This window comes from Talpa europaea (assembly GCF_964194135.1).
Source record: "Talpa europaea genome assembly, chromosome: 13".
NCBI classification, from domain to species: domain Eukaryota; kingdom Metazoa; phylum Chordata; class Mammalia; order Eulipotyphla; family Talpidae; genus Talpa; species Talpa europaea.
This window is the reverse complement of record NC_140080.1, coordinates 57,074,937-57,093,039: the sequence shown is the minus strand read 5'-3', so window position 1 is coordinate 57,093,039 and position 18,103 is coordinate 57,074,937. Positions and strand designations below refer to the sequence as shown.

The 18,103-nt window shown below is 36.8% G+C and overlaps 1 protein-coding gene across 1 annotated transcript in view; it reads left to right on the top strand.

Annotated features, from left to right (window-relative positions):
• Window positions 1–18,103, top strand: part of SMCHD1 (structural maintenance of chromosomes flexible hinge domain containing 1) — a gene marked incomplete at both ends in the record, with an annotated part of 136,842 nt that overhangs the window by 83,418 nt on the left and 35,321 nt on the right. Inside the window, 4 exons of the mRNA XM_084252786.1 lie at window positions 618–700; window positions 929–1,086; window positions 2,702–2,817; window positions 4,211–4,275. Coding sequence (XP_084108912.1) covers window positions 618–700; window positions 929–1,086; window positions 2,702–2,817; window positions 4,211–4,275 — 422 coding nt within the window. The remainder of the gene's footprint in view (window positions 1–617; window positions 701–928; window positions 1,087–2,701; window positions 2,818–4,210; window positions 4,276–18,103) is intronic.

Genomic DNA, 18,103 nt, shown 5'->3' with positions numbered 1-18,103 from the left:
GGGAGCCCCCTCACTTTTGTTCTTAATGCTTGTTTCTAGGAAAGTGATTATTTTCTATCATAAATAAACATATGATTCTAGTTTTTAGAGAAGCATTTACAAAAACGCTAAAACCCTTCTATCCAATGATTAAGCAGTAAGGCAGTGATCCCTCATTACTTGAAAATAAAGCTTGGTTATCACTATAAAGATAGCAAAGCTTTAAGAAGCTCATCTGACTAAATATAAAGAGAAAGATAAAGTAACAGTGGGTGTAGTGTTATGATGCCTTGAGATTAGTGTATATTAATGTTTATATCTCCTGTATCTTCATTCCTAGCCTCTACATGTCTTAGTTTTGAAATATACCTTCAGTGATTATTTGACTGAATTTCATTTATCAGTGTCCTTGAAACAGTGAGCACAGAATTTTCAACTTGGTAAATGAAAGATAAATGAAAGATACTAGTTTCATTGATCAAGGTTATTATCCTTTAGATTATGTGATTACATAATTATTATTTCAACTAGTTCAAATTAGGAAATTTCAAGTCTTAGAAGTTGTGCAGATATGACTTAAATAGTAATATAGGAAAAGAATTTGATCTCTAGAATTTTCTAATTGTTTTGTTTTTTAGCTCACTTCTTCAAATCAACAGCATAAAACAGATGAAAGGGGCAGGGCTAATTTGGGAGTATTCATTGTTCATGCCCAGCCTAGGTAAGAACCAAAAATTTTATAGCTATTAGTATTTTAGATGAGTTTTCTTATTACTTGATGAATTAAATGTAATAATTAACCTTCTGTGTAGTGTTTATCAGAAGTTGTAACTGAATAGGGAGCTGAGACATTTCCTAAATGAGTTAATATTTGTATAAATTTTCTTAGAAATTTTAGGTTATTACTAATGTAATTTGAATCTCCCTCCCTTTTTACTTTTCTTATTAGAGGAGAACATACTATGCAGGTTAGAGCCACCTATAACAAGAATAACATAGACGGACCTGTAATTAAGTTAATGATTCTTCCGGACCCTGAAAAACCCATTCATCTCAATGTTAAATATGACAAAGATGCTTCCTTTTTAGCAGGGGATGTTTTCACTGGTGAGTAATTCATAGTTAAAATGAATTTGTAATGATAATTTGCTTTTTGCATTAATGGAATAAATTGTTTATTCTAGGTGTTCAATATGATAAAAAAGCAAACATGTAATAGCAATTTATTTGGTTTTTTTTTTTTTTGGTGGGACCCTTGCCAGTGGCTGGGGATCGAACTGGCACTGCAGAGGCTGCGGGCAGCCTCGCAACCCAGTGCTCAACCACTGCGCCACCAGGGGAGGCCCGTAATAGCAATTTAAATGGCAAAGAAAGTACATTTGGCTTAGCTATGTCTTCCCCCACCGCCACACACCGCCCCTCGCATTCTACATTTCTTCAACAGTCAAGAATGAACTGAAAGTTCACAAGCAAACTGATAGCCTGAAGTTTTTCAGTTTGTGTTTGTTCATTCACTGAATTGTGAAATTCTGCAAAAGAAATATGAACTGTTGAATGGAGAGAACTGTAGGGTTATGCTCTACCAAATATGTTGGGATATTGTCTTATAGAAAATAGAACCAGGCTTTTTAAAATTTAATTTGGATGGAAATGCATCACATCAGAATTCATGGTTAAAGATAATATCAGAATGAGAAATAGTTACTAAATACCTGCTGTATCCATAAAGTACACCAGGTTTTAAGTTCCAGTAATAAATACAATAGTTTTCATTGAGTTCAGTATAGTGTAGGAGACAATCAAGTAAGCAGATAACTTAAGTATATATAGTGTGGCAGGGGCCAAGTCACTAGAAAATAGTATCTGCTTATTGCAAATACTTCTGTTTTCTTGAATGGATTAATTCCTATATATAACAAGCAATGGAAGAAACAGACCAAAAAGTTTAGTTTTAATAATTAGAAGTATTGTAAAGGCCCATGGTAGGTCCTGATGTTATGTGATTTTGCCCAGTGCTCTGAATATCAAAGTGAAGAAATGCAATAAAGCATGGGTAGGTGATAGCTGTGACTGTCTTGAGGTAGCCAAATGCCTTGACATCTAATTAGTGACAGCATGTATGAACAAAATTTCTACTGTCTCTATCTATACGCCAGCAAAAAACTACAGCTAAGGGACCAGAAAACAAAACCGTTTTTAATATCTGAGCTACATTTATATATAACCTTTACTCAGAGATTTAAATCTGTTTGGGAGAGAGCACCTATTTTAAAACCACTATAAGTATCAAATGAATGTTACAGATGATAACTATAAAGAGAATATTATATGTAATAATAGTTATTATATACTGTTGAAAAAATCATGAAAGTAAACATATTTTTGGAATACATAAGACAAATGGAACCACTTGGCCTAATTCTAAGTTGCTGAATATCCATTATCTAAGTTGTTTGGTCTTGTATGCTAGAACTTAGAGCATGGCAAACTGAAAATAGGAATAGCAAAAATGTATTTGTTAGATTTCTGAGGGGAGATTAGCAAAAGAGTGGGTGTCATGATTAGTAAGTTTTATGGACAAATTGTTGGGGGATGTTTATTAAAGAATAGTTTTATTTACTTCATCAGAATTTTATTAACATTGAAACAAGATGTATGATTTAAGACATGCATGTTTAACCAAATCCATTAGTTGAACTAATTTTTAATGTTCATCTGACAGATTTTCTGATTACTGTTATTTCTGAAGACAATAGTATCATTAAAAATATTAATCCAGCACGTATTTCCATGAAAATGTGGAAGCAGTCTAACATTGGGAAATGTCCACCAGCAAATGTGAGTCATGAAAAAAGCATTTTAGAAGTTAAAAATAGCTCTTACATGTAACTTAAAATTAAATTTAATGTGAAAATGCATTGTACACAAAGTGGAGAACTAAAAATTAACCCACTTCGGATTTAAAAAAATACATCTGTATATGCTTCAAAATTAAGTATTGATTGCTGAATAGAGAATTCTATGTTGTTAAAAGTTTTCTTAAACTTTTAAGATATTTTATAATTTAAAATTACCATGTCTCAGGGACAATAGCACGAGGCAAAAAAAGTATTAATTTACCAGTGAGAGAATATGAGATGAAGAGATGATTGATAGATGACAAGGTAAAGAAAGAATGTAGAATGGTAAGAGCAGTTTGTGGGTGTTAACCAGTGCGGCCCAATAGAAATAAAATACAAGTCACATGATATTTAAAATTTTCTAATAGCCAAGTAAAAAATTTTAAAAAGGCAATATTAATTTTAATGTAGTTTAACCTAGTATATGTAAAAAATTATCATTCAACCTATACCTAATATTTAAATTTATTGATGAGATCTTGCATTTTTTAAATCTTACTAAGTCTTTGAAATTTGTTAGGTATTTATACTTACACTAAATGTTGAGTTGCATCCGCTACATTTCATGTGCTCAGTAGCCATATGTAGCTGTTGGCTACCTTACTAGGCTTATTTTATTTTATTTTTTAAAGATTTATTTTTATTTATTTATTTATACAAGAACCGGGGTACAGGCCAGATGAGCAGGAGGGTGAGAGAATTCACCAGAGACAGAGCGGGAAACAGAACAGGCATATTGACGAAATACACTGCTAAGGGTTGCAGTGGGCGAGACAGGAGATGTCTGTTGCGCCATGTGGGACCCTCGCTGGCCAGCCGGGATTGAACCAGTGCTGCAGAGGCTGCGGACAGCTTCACAGTGTGGCGCTCATCCGCCTGCCACCACCAGGGGAGGCCCACTAGGCTTATTTTAAATCCACACTGGATTTATTTTTAAATCAAAAGTAAATCTGATTAGAAACTAAACCTTGAACTTTATCAGAGGTTTCCTGTTTAATAATGTCTTTCAAGATGTGTGGTTTATTTTAATCTCATGTTAAATATTGTCTGCCTTAATTTATAATATCAGTCCCATCAAGCTGCTTTACCTTAAAATTATATCACCAACATGGAGATCTATTGTGTACCCTTTACTAATGGTATGCCTTTCCACTATAGTCTCACTATTGTTTCTTACATGCATTGTAAAGATATATATGAGTGTTTGTGTATTTATAAATCCAGATGTGCTCTACATTCACATTTGGGGAAGATACTGAAAGTTTTCATCCTAAATATACTATGTTAAATGTTGTTTTCCTCTCTCCTGTCTTCCCTACTTCCCTTTCTAGGCAGAAACATTTAGTTGTAATAAAATCAAAGATAATGACAAGGAAGACGGCTGCTTTTACTTCAGGTATTTCTCTCATTACTTCATAATGCATATTTTGATACAAAGTGAATCAGCTGTGATAATGTTCACCTTCTCAGCTAGGGAAAAATAATTTATAATTGAATATAAAATGACAGTATCTTAATTTTTTTGTAAGGAAGATTTTTGAGGAAATATATTTTGCTTGAGTGTGAGCTTTATAAAATGGTTTGAGGTGGGCCTCCCCGGTGGCGCAGCGGTTGAGCGCTGGGTTGCGAAGCTGCCCGCGGTTTCTCTGCGGCGCCGGTTCGATCCCCGGCTGCTCCCCGGCCACGGGAGGAGGGTCCCACATGGCGCGCAGACCTCTCCTGCCGCCCGCTGCTCCCCTCAGCAGTGTACTTCGGTCCTTCTGCCTGCTCTGCTCCCCACTCTGGCTCTGGTGAATTCTCTCACCCTCCCGCGCTTCTGACTGTACCCAGTGCATGTATAAACAAAAACAAAGAAAGAAAGAAAGAAAACATGCCTCTATATATAAAAAAAAAAAAAGATAAAAAAAAATAAAAAATATAAAATGGTTTGAGGAAAGACTACTGTAGTAGCTATATTAGCCTTTAAAACTATCCAGGCTAGCTATGAAAAGAATTGCAGTATATTATCAGAGCACTTTATAATATTTTGTTTCTTCAGAGACTTCTATAATTCTAAATTTAATATTTTATAAACTATAAAAGAAGATGGAACTAGTGTTTCACTGATTAACTATGTGGCTTTGAAATGTTGCTTTAATTCTGAACCACTACTTTAAATTTTGAATAGATTCTACAATTTTAACTTTATTTTTACGAGAAAAAGCCTTTCAGCTTTTAGACCAGTAATCGTTTTCTTTCTTTAAATGTATTAGTCTCTTTAATCACATACAAAACAAAAAGTGCAATTACAAACTGTTGTTGTTTATAATTGCGTGTTGTTAGACACACTAGCATTTACTGTTGCGTGTGTATTTAACTATTGATATCTTTGCTTCTCCATATGACTGAGTTACTCTCTGCTGTTCTTACATATTATTTGACAAGATTCCTTTGAGTATTTCTTCCAGGTCAGGTCTAGTGATTATGAGCACCCTTAACTTTATTTCAGAACATCTTAACTTCTCCCTCACTTTTGAAAGGTAGTTTTGCTGCATATAGGATTCTTGGTTGATCGGGTATTTTTTTTTTAAATACTTTGAATAAATTGGCCCACTGCCTCTGGCCTCCAACTTTCCGATGAGAAATATAATCATCTTATGAAGGATCCCTTGTATGTAACTATTCACTTCTCGTTTGCTGCTCTCAGTCGTTTCTCTTTGCCTTTTGAAAGTTTGTTAACAGTGTCTCAGTGTGGGTCTCCTTGAATTCATCTTATTTGGAATTCTTTGCGTGTCTTTTTTTTTTTTTTTTTGTGGGACCCTCGCCGGTGGCCAGGGAACCAACCGGCGCTGCAGAGGCTGCGGGCAGCCTCGCAGCCCAGCGTTCAACCACTGCACCACCAGGGGAGGCCCTTTGAGTGTCTTTTATATTTATATTCCTGTCTTTCATCTAACTAGGGAAATTTTCAGCCCTTCTGCAGATATTTTCTTGCTTGCTTTCTCTGTTCTCCTGGAATTTCCACAATGAGTGTGTTGGTCCACTTGATGGTGTCCCAAAGGTTTGCTTTCTTCCAATGTTTTTCTTTCTGTTCCTCAGACTGTAACTTCATTGTCTTACTGCAAGTTAACTAATTCTTCTACCTATTGAAATCTGCCTTTAAATACCTGTAGTGAAATTCTCACCACACTTCATTGTACTTCTCAGCTATAGAATTTTTTTGGTTTCTCTTTAGGTTTTCTCTGTTTCCTTTTTGTTCACATGTTATTTTCTTGGCTTTCTCTCTATCTTCCTTTAGTTCTTTGAGGATCGTTAAGATGGTTGTTCTAAAGTGCTTGTCTATTACCTATTCTTACCCGCCTCTGAGTGTTTTTCAGAGACTGTTTCAATTGACGTCTTTTTCCTTTAACTGGGTGGTACCTCCCTGTTTCTCTGTTAACCTTGTAGGTTTTTTTTTTCCCCCTTGAAAGCTAGGAATTTGATTCTAAGAATGTGGTAGTATTGGTGTTTATATGCTCTGCCTTCCTCTCAGTTGTTAGGTTTTATAATTGGTTTTTTGTTGTTGTATGCTCTTTATCTGACAAGGATGAACCTTAGGTGTTCTTAAGACCTTCTTGTATCTTTTTTGAGCCATTTCCTGGACATATGTCATCACTTTCTAATTTTCTGGAATATTCAGTTGTTTTTAATATCTGGCTCCCAAAAGGGGAAGCGGGGGGACGAGGGGAAAAAGAAAGGATGCTGATCCTTTAAATCCCCTAGAAGTCACTTCAGCAGGAGGCTTAACATTGTCCTCGTTGCAACAATGAGGACTGGAGCAAGAACAGTGGCTGCCTGCGTTTTTATCTGCACTTCTGTGATCAGAGACCACACTCAACAATCAGAACAAAGATCGCAATGTTTAGAGGATAAATCTGTTTTGTCCACTCGGTACGATAGGCTATGTGCAGGCTGCTCCAGGAACATAAACTCAACTGCCACCAAGATCTCAGGGGAAATGAGGGGTTGCTACTGTACTAAGAGCTGATTGACCAAAATTAACCATAATTTACACTCCAGTCTTCTAGCTTGCTGTAAGCTGTAAATTTTCAGTAACCTTCAGAGTTCCTAAGAAGTTCTATCGGGCAGATTCTACCAGTGCAAGTATTGTCTAGGAATGGAAACAGTTTCTAGTACTTCCTAATCGTGCCATCTTCCTAGTACCCTGTTAGTACCGTTTAAACCTTCTTTAATTTTAAAAATGCTTTAACTCATTATCAATAGGGTTAAAATGCTTATTGTGTTAGGTTAGTGTTCTTTCATACTAACTATACTGAAGGACTGCTTTCTGTACTTTTTTTTTTTTTTTTTTTTTGCATGGAAGAACTTGTTTGTAGGCTGGAGGTGAGGGAGTTAAGAGGATTCGCCAGAGACAGAGTGAGGAGCAGAACTGGCAGACCTACTGAAATACTCTCCTGAGGGGAGCAGCAGACTAGATAGGAGAGGTCTGCTGCGCCATATGTGGATCAGCTCCTTGTCTGGACCAGGACTTGAACTCAGGCCTTAGCAGACATAGTGCTGAGACTTAATTCCTAGGCCACCAGGGAGGCCCTCACTTTCTGTATTTTAAAAAAATTTCTAATCTTTCATAAACCAATGCTTTTTGTTCTCATTTTAAAAAAAGAGGTCCTCTGAATATGCATTTGTCAAAATTGCAAATTCTTAAGTCATGCATTTGTGTGTGTGTGCGCGTGCGTGTATGTAATGAAAATGTCCAAAATTTTTGTATTGTCAGTTCCTAAAACCACCCCTAGGTTTGATGGTTTATTAGGAGGACTTCCAGGACTTCACATACAGTAATACTCACATTTAGCATTTATTATATCAAAAGGATATAAAGCAAAATCAGAAAATATAAAGCAAAATCAGAAAAGAGAAAAGGTGCATGGGGCAATATCTGAGGGAAAGCTTCCAAAGCTTTTTTCCCACTAAAGCCACAAAAGATGTGCTTAAATCCCCTGAAATGAGTTGTGAAATGTCCTCAATCAGGAAATCTGATTAGAGACTCAGTTCCCATAGTTGTCATTAGGAGCTGGTTATGTAGGCAACCTCTGCCTAACATTCCAAAATTTCAGATTTCCAGGAGGAAAATAAGTATATGGTATAAGCCATGTTTATAAAAATAGTTTAAGCATTTTGAACCACTCATACCAGTTAGTGGTGGGAACCTTCCTCAAATCTTAGTTCACAAATGCCTGTCAAGAGCCAACCTTGTAAGCAGGCCCTTAGACCTGTTATGTTAATTCCTTTTTGTTACAGTTTGTATAGTTATACCTGGAGTTAATATTTTTAATGATTGTGTGACAGTTTGTGAAGTTGTCTGTGTGCCTGTTTCACTTGTCCCTACATTATTTATTGAAAAAGATCATTTTCTGCATCTTTATTATAGATCATGTACCCATAAATGTGTGGGTCTTCCTAAACTACCCCCTCCACTTTTTTTTCCTTCAGTTTATTTATTACTATTGAAGTTTTACAACCTTGCTAATGTTTTTTTATTTATTTTTTATAATAAATTTTATTTATATATTCCCCATACAATTGCAACCCCCTTATTTTGACCCCAAACCCTCCCTTCCCACCCGCTACCCCCCATAGAGTGTCTCTGGTTCATAGTTTTTTGTTGATTTTGATTTTCACTTTCTTATAGTTATTCATTTTCCTGGTCCCTTATTTAAGTTTTCTAGATTCCTGCTATGAGTGAGAGCATCCGGTATTTTTCTTTTTCTTTCTGGCTTATTTCGCTGAGCATGATCCCTTCCAGCGCCATCCATGTTGCTGCAAATTGCATATGTTTATCTTTTTTGAATGCTGAGTAATATTCCATGGTATATATGTACCACATCTTCTTGATCCAGTCATCTTTTTTTGGGCATTTGGGTTGTTTCCAAAGCTTAGCTATTGTAAATAGTGCTGCTATAAACATAGGGGTGCAGGTGCTCTTTGGAATTGATGTTTCTGTGTCCTTTGGGTAAATACCTAGGAGTGGAATTGCTGGATCATATGGAAGCTCTATGTTTAGTAGGTCCAGAAATCTCCACAAAGCTCTCCATAGTGGTTGGACCAGTTGGCACTCCCACCAACAGTGCAGAGTTGGCACTCCCACCAACAAACTTTCTTTGCTCCAATGTATAGTCTTTGCTCCTTTGTCAAAGATTAGTTGACCATAAATCTGTGGGTTTATTTCTGGATTTTCTATTCAATTCCATTGGTCTGTATGTCTGTTCTTGTTCCAATACCATGCAGTTTTAATGATTATGGCTTTGTAGTATAGTTTGAAGTCTGGGAGTGTGATGCCTCCATTCCCTTCTTTTTTTTTTTCAGGAGAGCTTTGGCTATTCAAGGTTTTTGGTGATTCCATATGAATTTCATCAATAATTGTTCTATTTCTTTGAAGAATGACATTGAAATTTTGATAGGAATAGCATTGAATCTGTATATTGCTTTTGGTAGGATGGCCATTTTAATAATGTTTATTCTTCCAATCCATGAGCAGGGGATATCTTTCCATTTCTTTGTGTCTTCTTCTATTTCTTCTAACAGTGTTTTATACTTTTCTTTGTAAAGGTCCTTTACCTCTTTTGTTAGATTTATTCCCAAGTATTTGATTTTTTTGTTTTGATAATAAAAGGGATGGTTTTTTTTATTTCTTCTCAGATTTATTGTTTGTGTATAGGAAGGCTACTGACTTTTGCATGTTGATTTTGTATCCTGCCACTTTACTGAACTGATTGATGAGTTGAATTAGATTTTCCGTGGAGTTTTTGGGGTTCTCTATATTATCATATCATCTGCAAATAGTGACAGTTTGACTTCTTCTTTTCCTATTTGGATTCCTTGTATGTCTTTCTCTTGTCTTATTGCTCTGGCTAGGACTTCCAGTATTATATTGAAAAGCAGTGGTGAGAGTGGACATCCTTGTCTTGTTCCAGATCTTAATGGAATTGCTTTCAGCTTTTCACCATTGAGAATGATACTGGCTGTTGGCTTGTCATATATGGCCTTTATGATGTTGAGGTATGTTCCTTGTATCCCAAGAATTTCAAGGGCTTTTATCATGAATGGGTGTTGCACTTTGTCAAAAGCTTTCTCAGCATCTATTGATATTATCATATGGTTTTTGTATTTCTTTTTGTTGATGTGTTGGATAACGTTGATTGATTTTCGGATGTTGAACCATCCTTGTGTCCCTGGCATGAATCCTACTTGGTCGTGGTGAATTATCTTATGGATACATTGTTGGATTCTGATAGCTAAAATTTTATTGAGGATTTTTGCATCAGTGTTCATTAGGGAACTTGGCCTGTAGTTTTCCTTTTTTGTGTTGTCCTTGTTCGGTTTTGGTATTAGTGTAATGTTGGCTTCATAGAACGTGTTTGGTATTGTCCCTTCCTTCTCAATTTTTTGGAAGAGTTTGTGAAGGCTAGGCACTAATTCGTCTCTGAATGTTTGGTAGAATTCATTTGTAAATCCATCAGGTCCTGGGCTTTTGTTTTTGGGGAGGTTTTTGATTACCATTTCAATTTCGCTGCTTGTAATTGGTCTGTTTAGATGTTCTATTTCATCTTTATCTAGCTTTGGGTGATTGTAGAGTTATAGGAATTTGTCCATCTCCTCTAGATTGTTGAACTTGTTTCCATATAACTGTTCATAGTAGTTACTGATTATTCTTTTGATTTCTGCTGTGTCCGTTGTGATTTCTCCTCTTTCATTCATGATCCTGTTTATTTGTGCTTTCTCCCTTTTTTCTCTTGTCAGCCTGGCTAGGGGTTTGTCTATTTTATTGATTTTTTCAAAGAACCAGCTCTTGGTTTCATTGATCTTTTGGATTGTTTTTTTTTTTTTTAGTTTCAATTTCATTTATTTCTGCTTTGGTTTTTATTATTTCTTTTCTTCTACTGGTTTTGGGGGTTTTTTTGTTGTTCTTTTTCTAGATCTTTGAGCTTCGAGATCAGGTTGTTTCTTTGAGTTCTTTCTTGTTTCTTGATGTGAGCTTCTATTGTTATATATTTTCCTCTTATTACTGCTTTTGCTGCATCCCATACATTTAGGATATTGGTGTCCTCCTTGTCATTCAATTCAAAGAATTTTTTAATTTTTTCTTTGATCTCCTCATTAGTCCAGTGGTCTTCCAGTAGTGTGGTTTTTAATCTCCATGAGGTAGGAGAGTTCCTTGCCTTCTTTTTATGGTTTATTTCTAGTTTGATGCCTTCATGGTCAGAAAAGATGGTTGATATGATTTCAATCTTGGTGTATCTGTTGATGTTTGTCTTGTGCCCCAGTATGTGATCGATCCTGGAGAATGATCCGTGTGTGCTTGAGAAAAATGTGTACTCCGTTTTTTGGGGGGTTTAGTGTTCTATAGATGTCTGTTATGCCCAAATGCTCTAGGTCCTTATTTAGAGCTTTAGTTTCTTTACTTATTTTTTGTCTGGTTGATCTATCCATTGTTGATAGTGGTGTGTTGAAGTCTCCCACTATGTATGTGTTTTCTCTGATGTCTGTTTTCAGAGATGACAACAGTTGTCTGATATATTTTGGTGCTCCTTTGTTTGGTGAGTATATGTTAATGAGTGTTATTTCTTCTTGAAGTATTGTCCCCTTGATCATAATGTAGTGACCATTGGGGTCTCTTTTTATCTTTTTGAGTTTGAAATCTGTTTTATCTGATATAAGTATAGCTGTTCCTGCTTTCTGTTTTGGTCCATTTGCTTGTAGGATTGTTTTCCATCCTTTAACTTTGAGTCTATTTTTATCTTTTGTAGCTAAGTGTGTTTCCTGGAGACAGCAAAAGGTTGGGTTTTGTTTCTTAATCCAGCCTGTGACTCTGTGTCTTTTTATTAAAGAGTTTAGTAACCATTTACATTTAGAGTTAATATTGATATGTTAGCATCTGTATTTGCCATTGTGTTTGTCTTTCCTTTGATTTCACTTATTTATTCTTTTAATAACTTTTTTTTTTTTTTTGGCCTTCTTTCGTTGTTATTCATCCCTCTAAGGTTCTGGCCTTAGGATTCCTTGTATTTTTTGGAGTGGGGGTTTAGTCGTAATGAAATTCCAGAGTTTCTGTTTGTCTGGGAAGGTCCTTATTCTTTCTTCATAGAGGAAGGAGAGCTTTGCGGGATAGAGTATTCTTGGTTGGCATCTGTTTTCTTGGAGTCTGTTGACTATGTCCCTCCACACTCTACTTGCCGTAGTGTTTCTTCGGAGAAGTCTGATGTCAGCCTGATTGGTTTTCCTTTGAATGTTATCTGTTTCTTCCCTCTTGTCAGCTTCATTATTTTTTCCTTGTCCTGGATTCTTGGGAGCTTTACTATTATGCGTCTTGCTCTATTTTTCCTTTCGTCGTGGAAGTTTGTTGTTCTTCTTGCTTCTTGTATGTCAATTTTCAGCTCCTTCTTCACATTTGGGAAGTTCTCTTCAATTATCTCTTTGAATATTTTCTCTGTTCCTACATCTCTCTCCTCTCCTGGTATTCCTATTACTCTTATATTTCCTTTCCTCATGGAGTCAGATAGTTCCCGAAGTCTTTCTTCGGTCTTTTTCCTTCGTACTTCTCTTTCCTTTTCTGTTTTGGTTCTTTTTATTTCTGTGTCTTCAAGAGTACTTATTCGTTCTTCCATTTCATCTATTTTGCTTTCATTGCTTTTCCCAGAGTTCTTTAGTTCCTCCATTAATTCTTTGATCTCCTGCGTTTCTTTTGCTTCCCCCTTTAGGGATTCAATTTCATTCTTCTGATTGTTGATTATTTTTCTCATATCACTGTTTTCCTTTATGAGTTCTGTCACTTTTTTAATCATGGCAATTTTAAGTTCTCTTTCTGGAAGGCTCAGAAGTTCTTCCAAGTTACTGTCGTTGCAATCTAGGGGGTGGTTTTCTTTTTGTGGTGTGCTTTTTTCCTGAGGAGTTGTTAGGTTGCGTGTGGTTCTTCTACTCCCTACTGTCTGTTTTCAAATTTGTCGTATGCATTGGGACACTGTGTTGCTGGGACTGGCCGGCATCTTGGGTGAAATTCTCCGCTCCTTTCTGGCCCCTCCGGGAGCCATCTGTCGGTTTCAAGCACTCTTTACTGAAGAAAGGTCCCTGTTCTAAACTGCCGATGTGAGGACAAACTCCCCTGTGTGCCTGGTTTGCCCCGGCGGTGGGTTCCCACTCCCCCTCTGGGCTTGGACTGCAGGCCAGAAGGCTCACCTCTGGCTCCTGAGGGAGCTTTCTGCTGGTTTCAGGCAGTCTTTACTGAAGAAATGTCCCTGTTCTAAAATGGCGATGTGGGATGCACTCCCTGCGCATCCGGTCTCAGGCACACTCTTCTGCACGCCCCATCTGCCCCGGCCTTGAGTGCCTGCTCCCCCTGTGGGCTCAGACTGCTGGTTGGAAGGGGCCTGGCGTGGGCTAACTTCCCAGCTGGCCACTGGCTCCTCCAGTAGCCTTCTGCCGTTTTCAAGCAGTCTTTTCTGAAGAAAGGTCCCTGTTCTATGGGGTGTTGGTGACTTTTTTTCTGGTCTCTAGGTGGCACCAGAGATCTCTCCTAATGTCCTTGGGGAGCTGGTTTTTTCACCCCGTGGGACAGGGAACAGAGCGGGAATAGTTGGGTAAACCTCAATGGCTTTGGGGTGCTGTGTCTGCCTTGTGCCCCACTGTCATGGACCACCCACGCCCCGAATTTCGTGCCCCAGGTCTCAGTTCCAAAGCCCTCAGGTCCAGGACACGGGCTGTAGCCCAGTTCAATGACCGCAGAAATGGCGCCTTTTGCACCCTGCTCCCGTGCCTGGGCGCCTGGTTCCTGATTACTCAGTGAGGGACTTTCACCTCAGTGAGGGCCCCCGCGCGTCTCCCCACAAGCCTAGGTTGCAGGCGCGGGGACCTTGGCAGCCGTGATCCGCTTTTGCTTTTCAAGCGTGCTGCTTTTCCGCACAAGCTTACCGGCTGGCCCGGGGCTGTGTGCAGGTCTCCGGGGGTCTTTCTTGTTCTCTAATGGCGCCTGGAGCCGTTCGCTCACCTCCGCGGCGAATCCTAAAGGGTTCTCCACAGCTCCAGTTCACGGGGTGCGGCTGAAATAGTTCCTTTCCACTCACAGTCCCGCTTGATGCATAGTTTGTTCTTGTTGGTCGTTTTAGTTTGTTTTTTTTTCCTCCTTTCTGTTGGTCAGAGAGTGCCAACTTTGTGGATGGGGGAGGGTAGCAGGGTTCTGCGCTTTTCTCCCTTGTAGTCCTCTTTTATGGCAACTTTCTTCTTCGGGTAGTTTGCTGGAGTCGTCCGTTTATCTTCCATGTCCCTGTTCTCACTGGGACCTGCCACTTTTCCTCCCTATTAACTTTTTTTTAATGGGAGATAATACTCGCAGCTTCTCCTCGCCGCCATGGTGATCCACCTCTCCTTGCTAATGTTTTGACAGTATAGGATTTCGCCTCTCAGTTATAGTCACTGAAGCACTCAGTCTTCTACCATAATCCATTGTGCTTCCTCTGTCCCTCACTCCTGTCTCCCCATTCTAACCCCTCCTCCTCTGAAAGCCACAGATCTATATATTTTGATTTCTCGATCTATTTGTCTGTATATGCCACATCATACTTAATATGTCTGGTATCCTGTAGTATGGTTCCTCTAATCTTGTTGATGTTTATTGTTTTTTGGCCTGCCTTTTTCCATATAAATTTTAGAATCGATTTATTAAGATCAAATAACAAAAATTCAATTTCAGTAACTAAACTTGTTGGGATTTTGTTTGGATAGATTTTTGGGAATATCTTGCAGTCTGAAAATGTGGCATATCCCTCCATTTGTTTAAATTTCTTTAATTCCTCATAGCACTTCATAATTTAAAGTGACATATCTTTCTTTAGATTAATTCCTGATAGTTGATAATTTTTTCCTGGTTTTATTGAGATATAATTGGCATAACGTATTAGTTTAAAGTATGCAACAGTGATTTGATATGTGTATATATTGTAAAATGATTACCATAATAAGGTTAGTTAATATTTATCACCTCAAGAGCTACAATTTTTTTCTTGTAGTGAGAATTTTCAAGATCTACTCTTTTAGCAACTTTCAATACATATAATATCATTAACTGTAATCATAATTCTATACATTACATCCCTAGAACTTATTTTACAACTAGAAATGTGTACCTTTTTGACCACCTGCATTCATTTGGCCCACCCCCTACCCTTCCACCTCTGACTACCACCAATCTATTCTCTGCATCTGTGAGTTCTTTTATTAGATTTCACACGCAAGTGAGATGGCATTTTCTTTTTCTCTCGGACCTGTTTCACTCAGCAGAATGCCTAGATGATACTTTTGACAGTACTGTAAATGACATCCCTTAAGCTTTTTTCATACGTGTTGTTGATCATAGAAATGCAATTGATTTGTGTGCATTGATCTTCTAGCCAGTGTCTTTGATAACCTCTGTTTGCAGTTTTATTTGTAGATTTTTTGGCATTTAAAAATATTTGTGCATTCATATCTATGAATAATTTATGCCTTTTATTTCTCTTGTCAATACTGCACTGTCTTGGTTTCACAACAAAATGTTGAATAGATTATGATGAGAGTGATCTATCCTACCTTCATTCCCAAACCAATTGGGAAGATTTCAGCATTTCATCCATAGCTAGGATGTTAGCTTTAGGGTTTTTCTTTTGTCGGATATCTTTATCAAGCTCTTTATTTGTAATTATTTCTAAAAGAATTCTTATTATGAATTGACATAAAATTTCATCATCACTATTGAGGTAATGTGTTGTTTTTTTTTTTTTTTTTTCAGTAAACCCTTGTATTACTCAGATAAACCAAATTTATCATTTTGTTACCTCTTTTATATGTATATGATGTATCGCATCTTATATATTGATATAGTGCCATTTCATATATGTGGCAAATATTTTGTTTGAAATTTTTCTATCTATGTTGATGAATCAAGGTTGCCTTCATTTTCTTACATTCTTTTCAGCTCTGGATCTAGGTCATGTAAGGAAGTTTACCTTATTCTCTGGAAGGTGTTATGTAAGAGTCTCATTATTAATTCCTTAAATGTTTGTAGATCTCTTGAGTGAAGTTATATGAGCCTAGAGTTTGCAGGGTGGGAGGTGCTATAGTTATGTATTCAGTTTCTTTAAATTCAACAGTTCTAAGACTAGTTGTATCTACCTCTGTCTTCTTTGATCAGTTTTGGTGACTTGTCATTTTCATAGAACTTGTTAACTTTATTATATTTTCACATGTTTATAACAGCCTCTTGTCTGTAAGATCTATGGTAATCTCATTTTTGACATTGGTTATTTGTAATTTTGGTTGCTTGATTGAGGGTATCTCAATTTTGTAGTCTATTGAGTAAGACTGACTTTTTAACTTTTCTTGAGGTGGTTACTTAGCTCATTTACTTTCAGCTTATATGTATATAGAGAGTTACAATGTTTAGATATATACATGTATGTAATATATAAAACTATAAATTTCCCACTAAGCATGGTTTTAGCAATATTCACAAGTTTAATGTTATATTTTTATTTAGCTCAAGATACTTTCTAATTTGCATTGTGATTTTATTTTCTTTGCATGTCTTCAGAAATATACTACTGAATTTCTAATTGTGGAATTGTCTTATTTTAGTTACTAATTTCTAGCTTAACTCTGGTCAAGCAGCCTACCCTATGCCATTTCAATCCTTTAAAATTAATTGGCACTTGTTTTTATATGTCCATGGTGGTCAATTTTTTTAAAATATTCTAAGTATAATAGAAAATAGTGCATACTGTATTTTAATTTAAATACGACATTCTTTATGTTCAGTAGGTCAAAATTTAATCATTTTTAATTTTTCTTTTTCCTTTTTGTCTGTTTTCTCTAGTACTGTGGTAAATCTTACAGTATGAGTATAGATTTATGTTTTCCCTTTTAGTTATATATACTTTACACGTTTTGAGACCTTTGTTACTATTTATATATGAACTTTGATCTTACATTTTCCTGACAGGTTGAACTGTCTATTATTATGAAGTATTCATCTTTTTCTTTAGTAGTGCTTTTTGCCATGAAATCTACCTTGATAACAGTATGCCAGCTTTTCATATGAATAACAAAGCCAACATAGTAATACTGAATGTTTCCATAATATATCTTTTTTAAAAATTTGTGTATCTGTATATTTTAGGTCATCTTTTATAAATGCTACTATAATCATCTAATAATCTGACTTTTAATTGGAAGTTTGGGTCATATATCTTTATGGGTGATTTTTCATTTTCTAATCCTTTATAAACTTGGTGTTTATTCAGTCTTTTATTTGTTCGGTGATTTTTTGATATTAGAAGATGCATAACAGACCTACAATTTGCAATTTTTTTTTTTTTAAGATTTATTTACCTATGCAAGAACCAGGGTACAGGCCAGATTCACCGGAGGGTGAGAGGATTCACTAGAGACAGATTGGGGAACAGAACAGGCAGACTGACTGAAATACATTGCTGAAGGGAGCAGCGGGTGAGACAGGAGAGGTCTGCTGCACCTTATAGGTAGCTCCCTGGCCAGCCAGAGATCAGAGATCAAACTCGTGCTGTACAGGCTGCAGATAGCTTCACAGTGCTGTGCTTAACCCCTTGCCCCACGAGGGAGGCCCATCCCATTATTTCTGTTAGGAAGTTAACTGTCATTGTTATCTTGAGAAGTAATTTTCCTTCTTATTTTTTACTTCAGATTTTACTGTGATCTGCCTTTCCATGAATTTCTCTTCATTTATCCTGCTTGGTTTTCACAGATTTTAATTTGTCATCTTTGTTCACTTTTGAAAAATGAACAGCCATTATTTCAGTGAATACTGCTTCTACATCATTCTTTTCCCTTTTCTTGCTTTAGTCTTCTCAGTATCCTCTGTCTCTTACCCCCTTTATTTGCCATTCTTTTGTCTATCTTCATTGTAAAGACTTTCTTTTGAACTATCAGTTAACCAATTTCTGTTCAGTTGTACTTGTCAAATCCATCTTTGAATTATCAATTTCTGTTTGATATTTTTAGTTCATTTTGTTTAATGTCCAGTTCTCTGTTGAAATTCTCAGTATCATCTTTCATTTCCTGAGCAGTAGTCTTAGAGTTTATTAAAATCTATCTAGAGGATCTCCCCTGGTGGCGCAGCGGTTGAGCGCTGGGTTGCGAGGCTGCCCGCAGCCTCTGCAGCGCCGGTTCGATCCCCGGCCGCCAGCGAG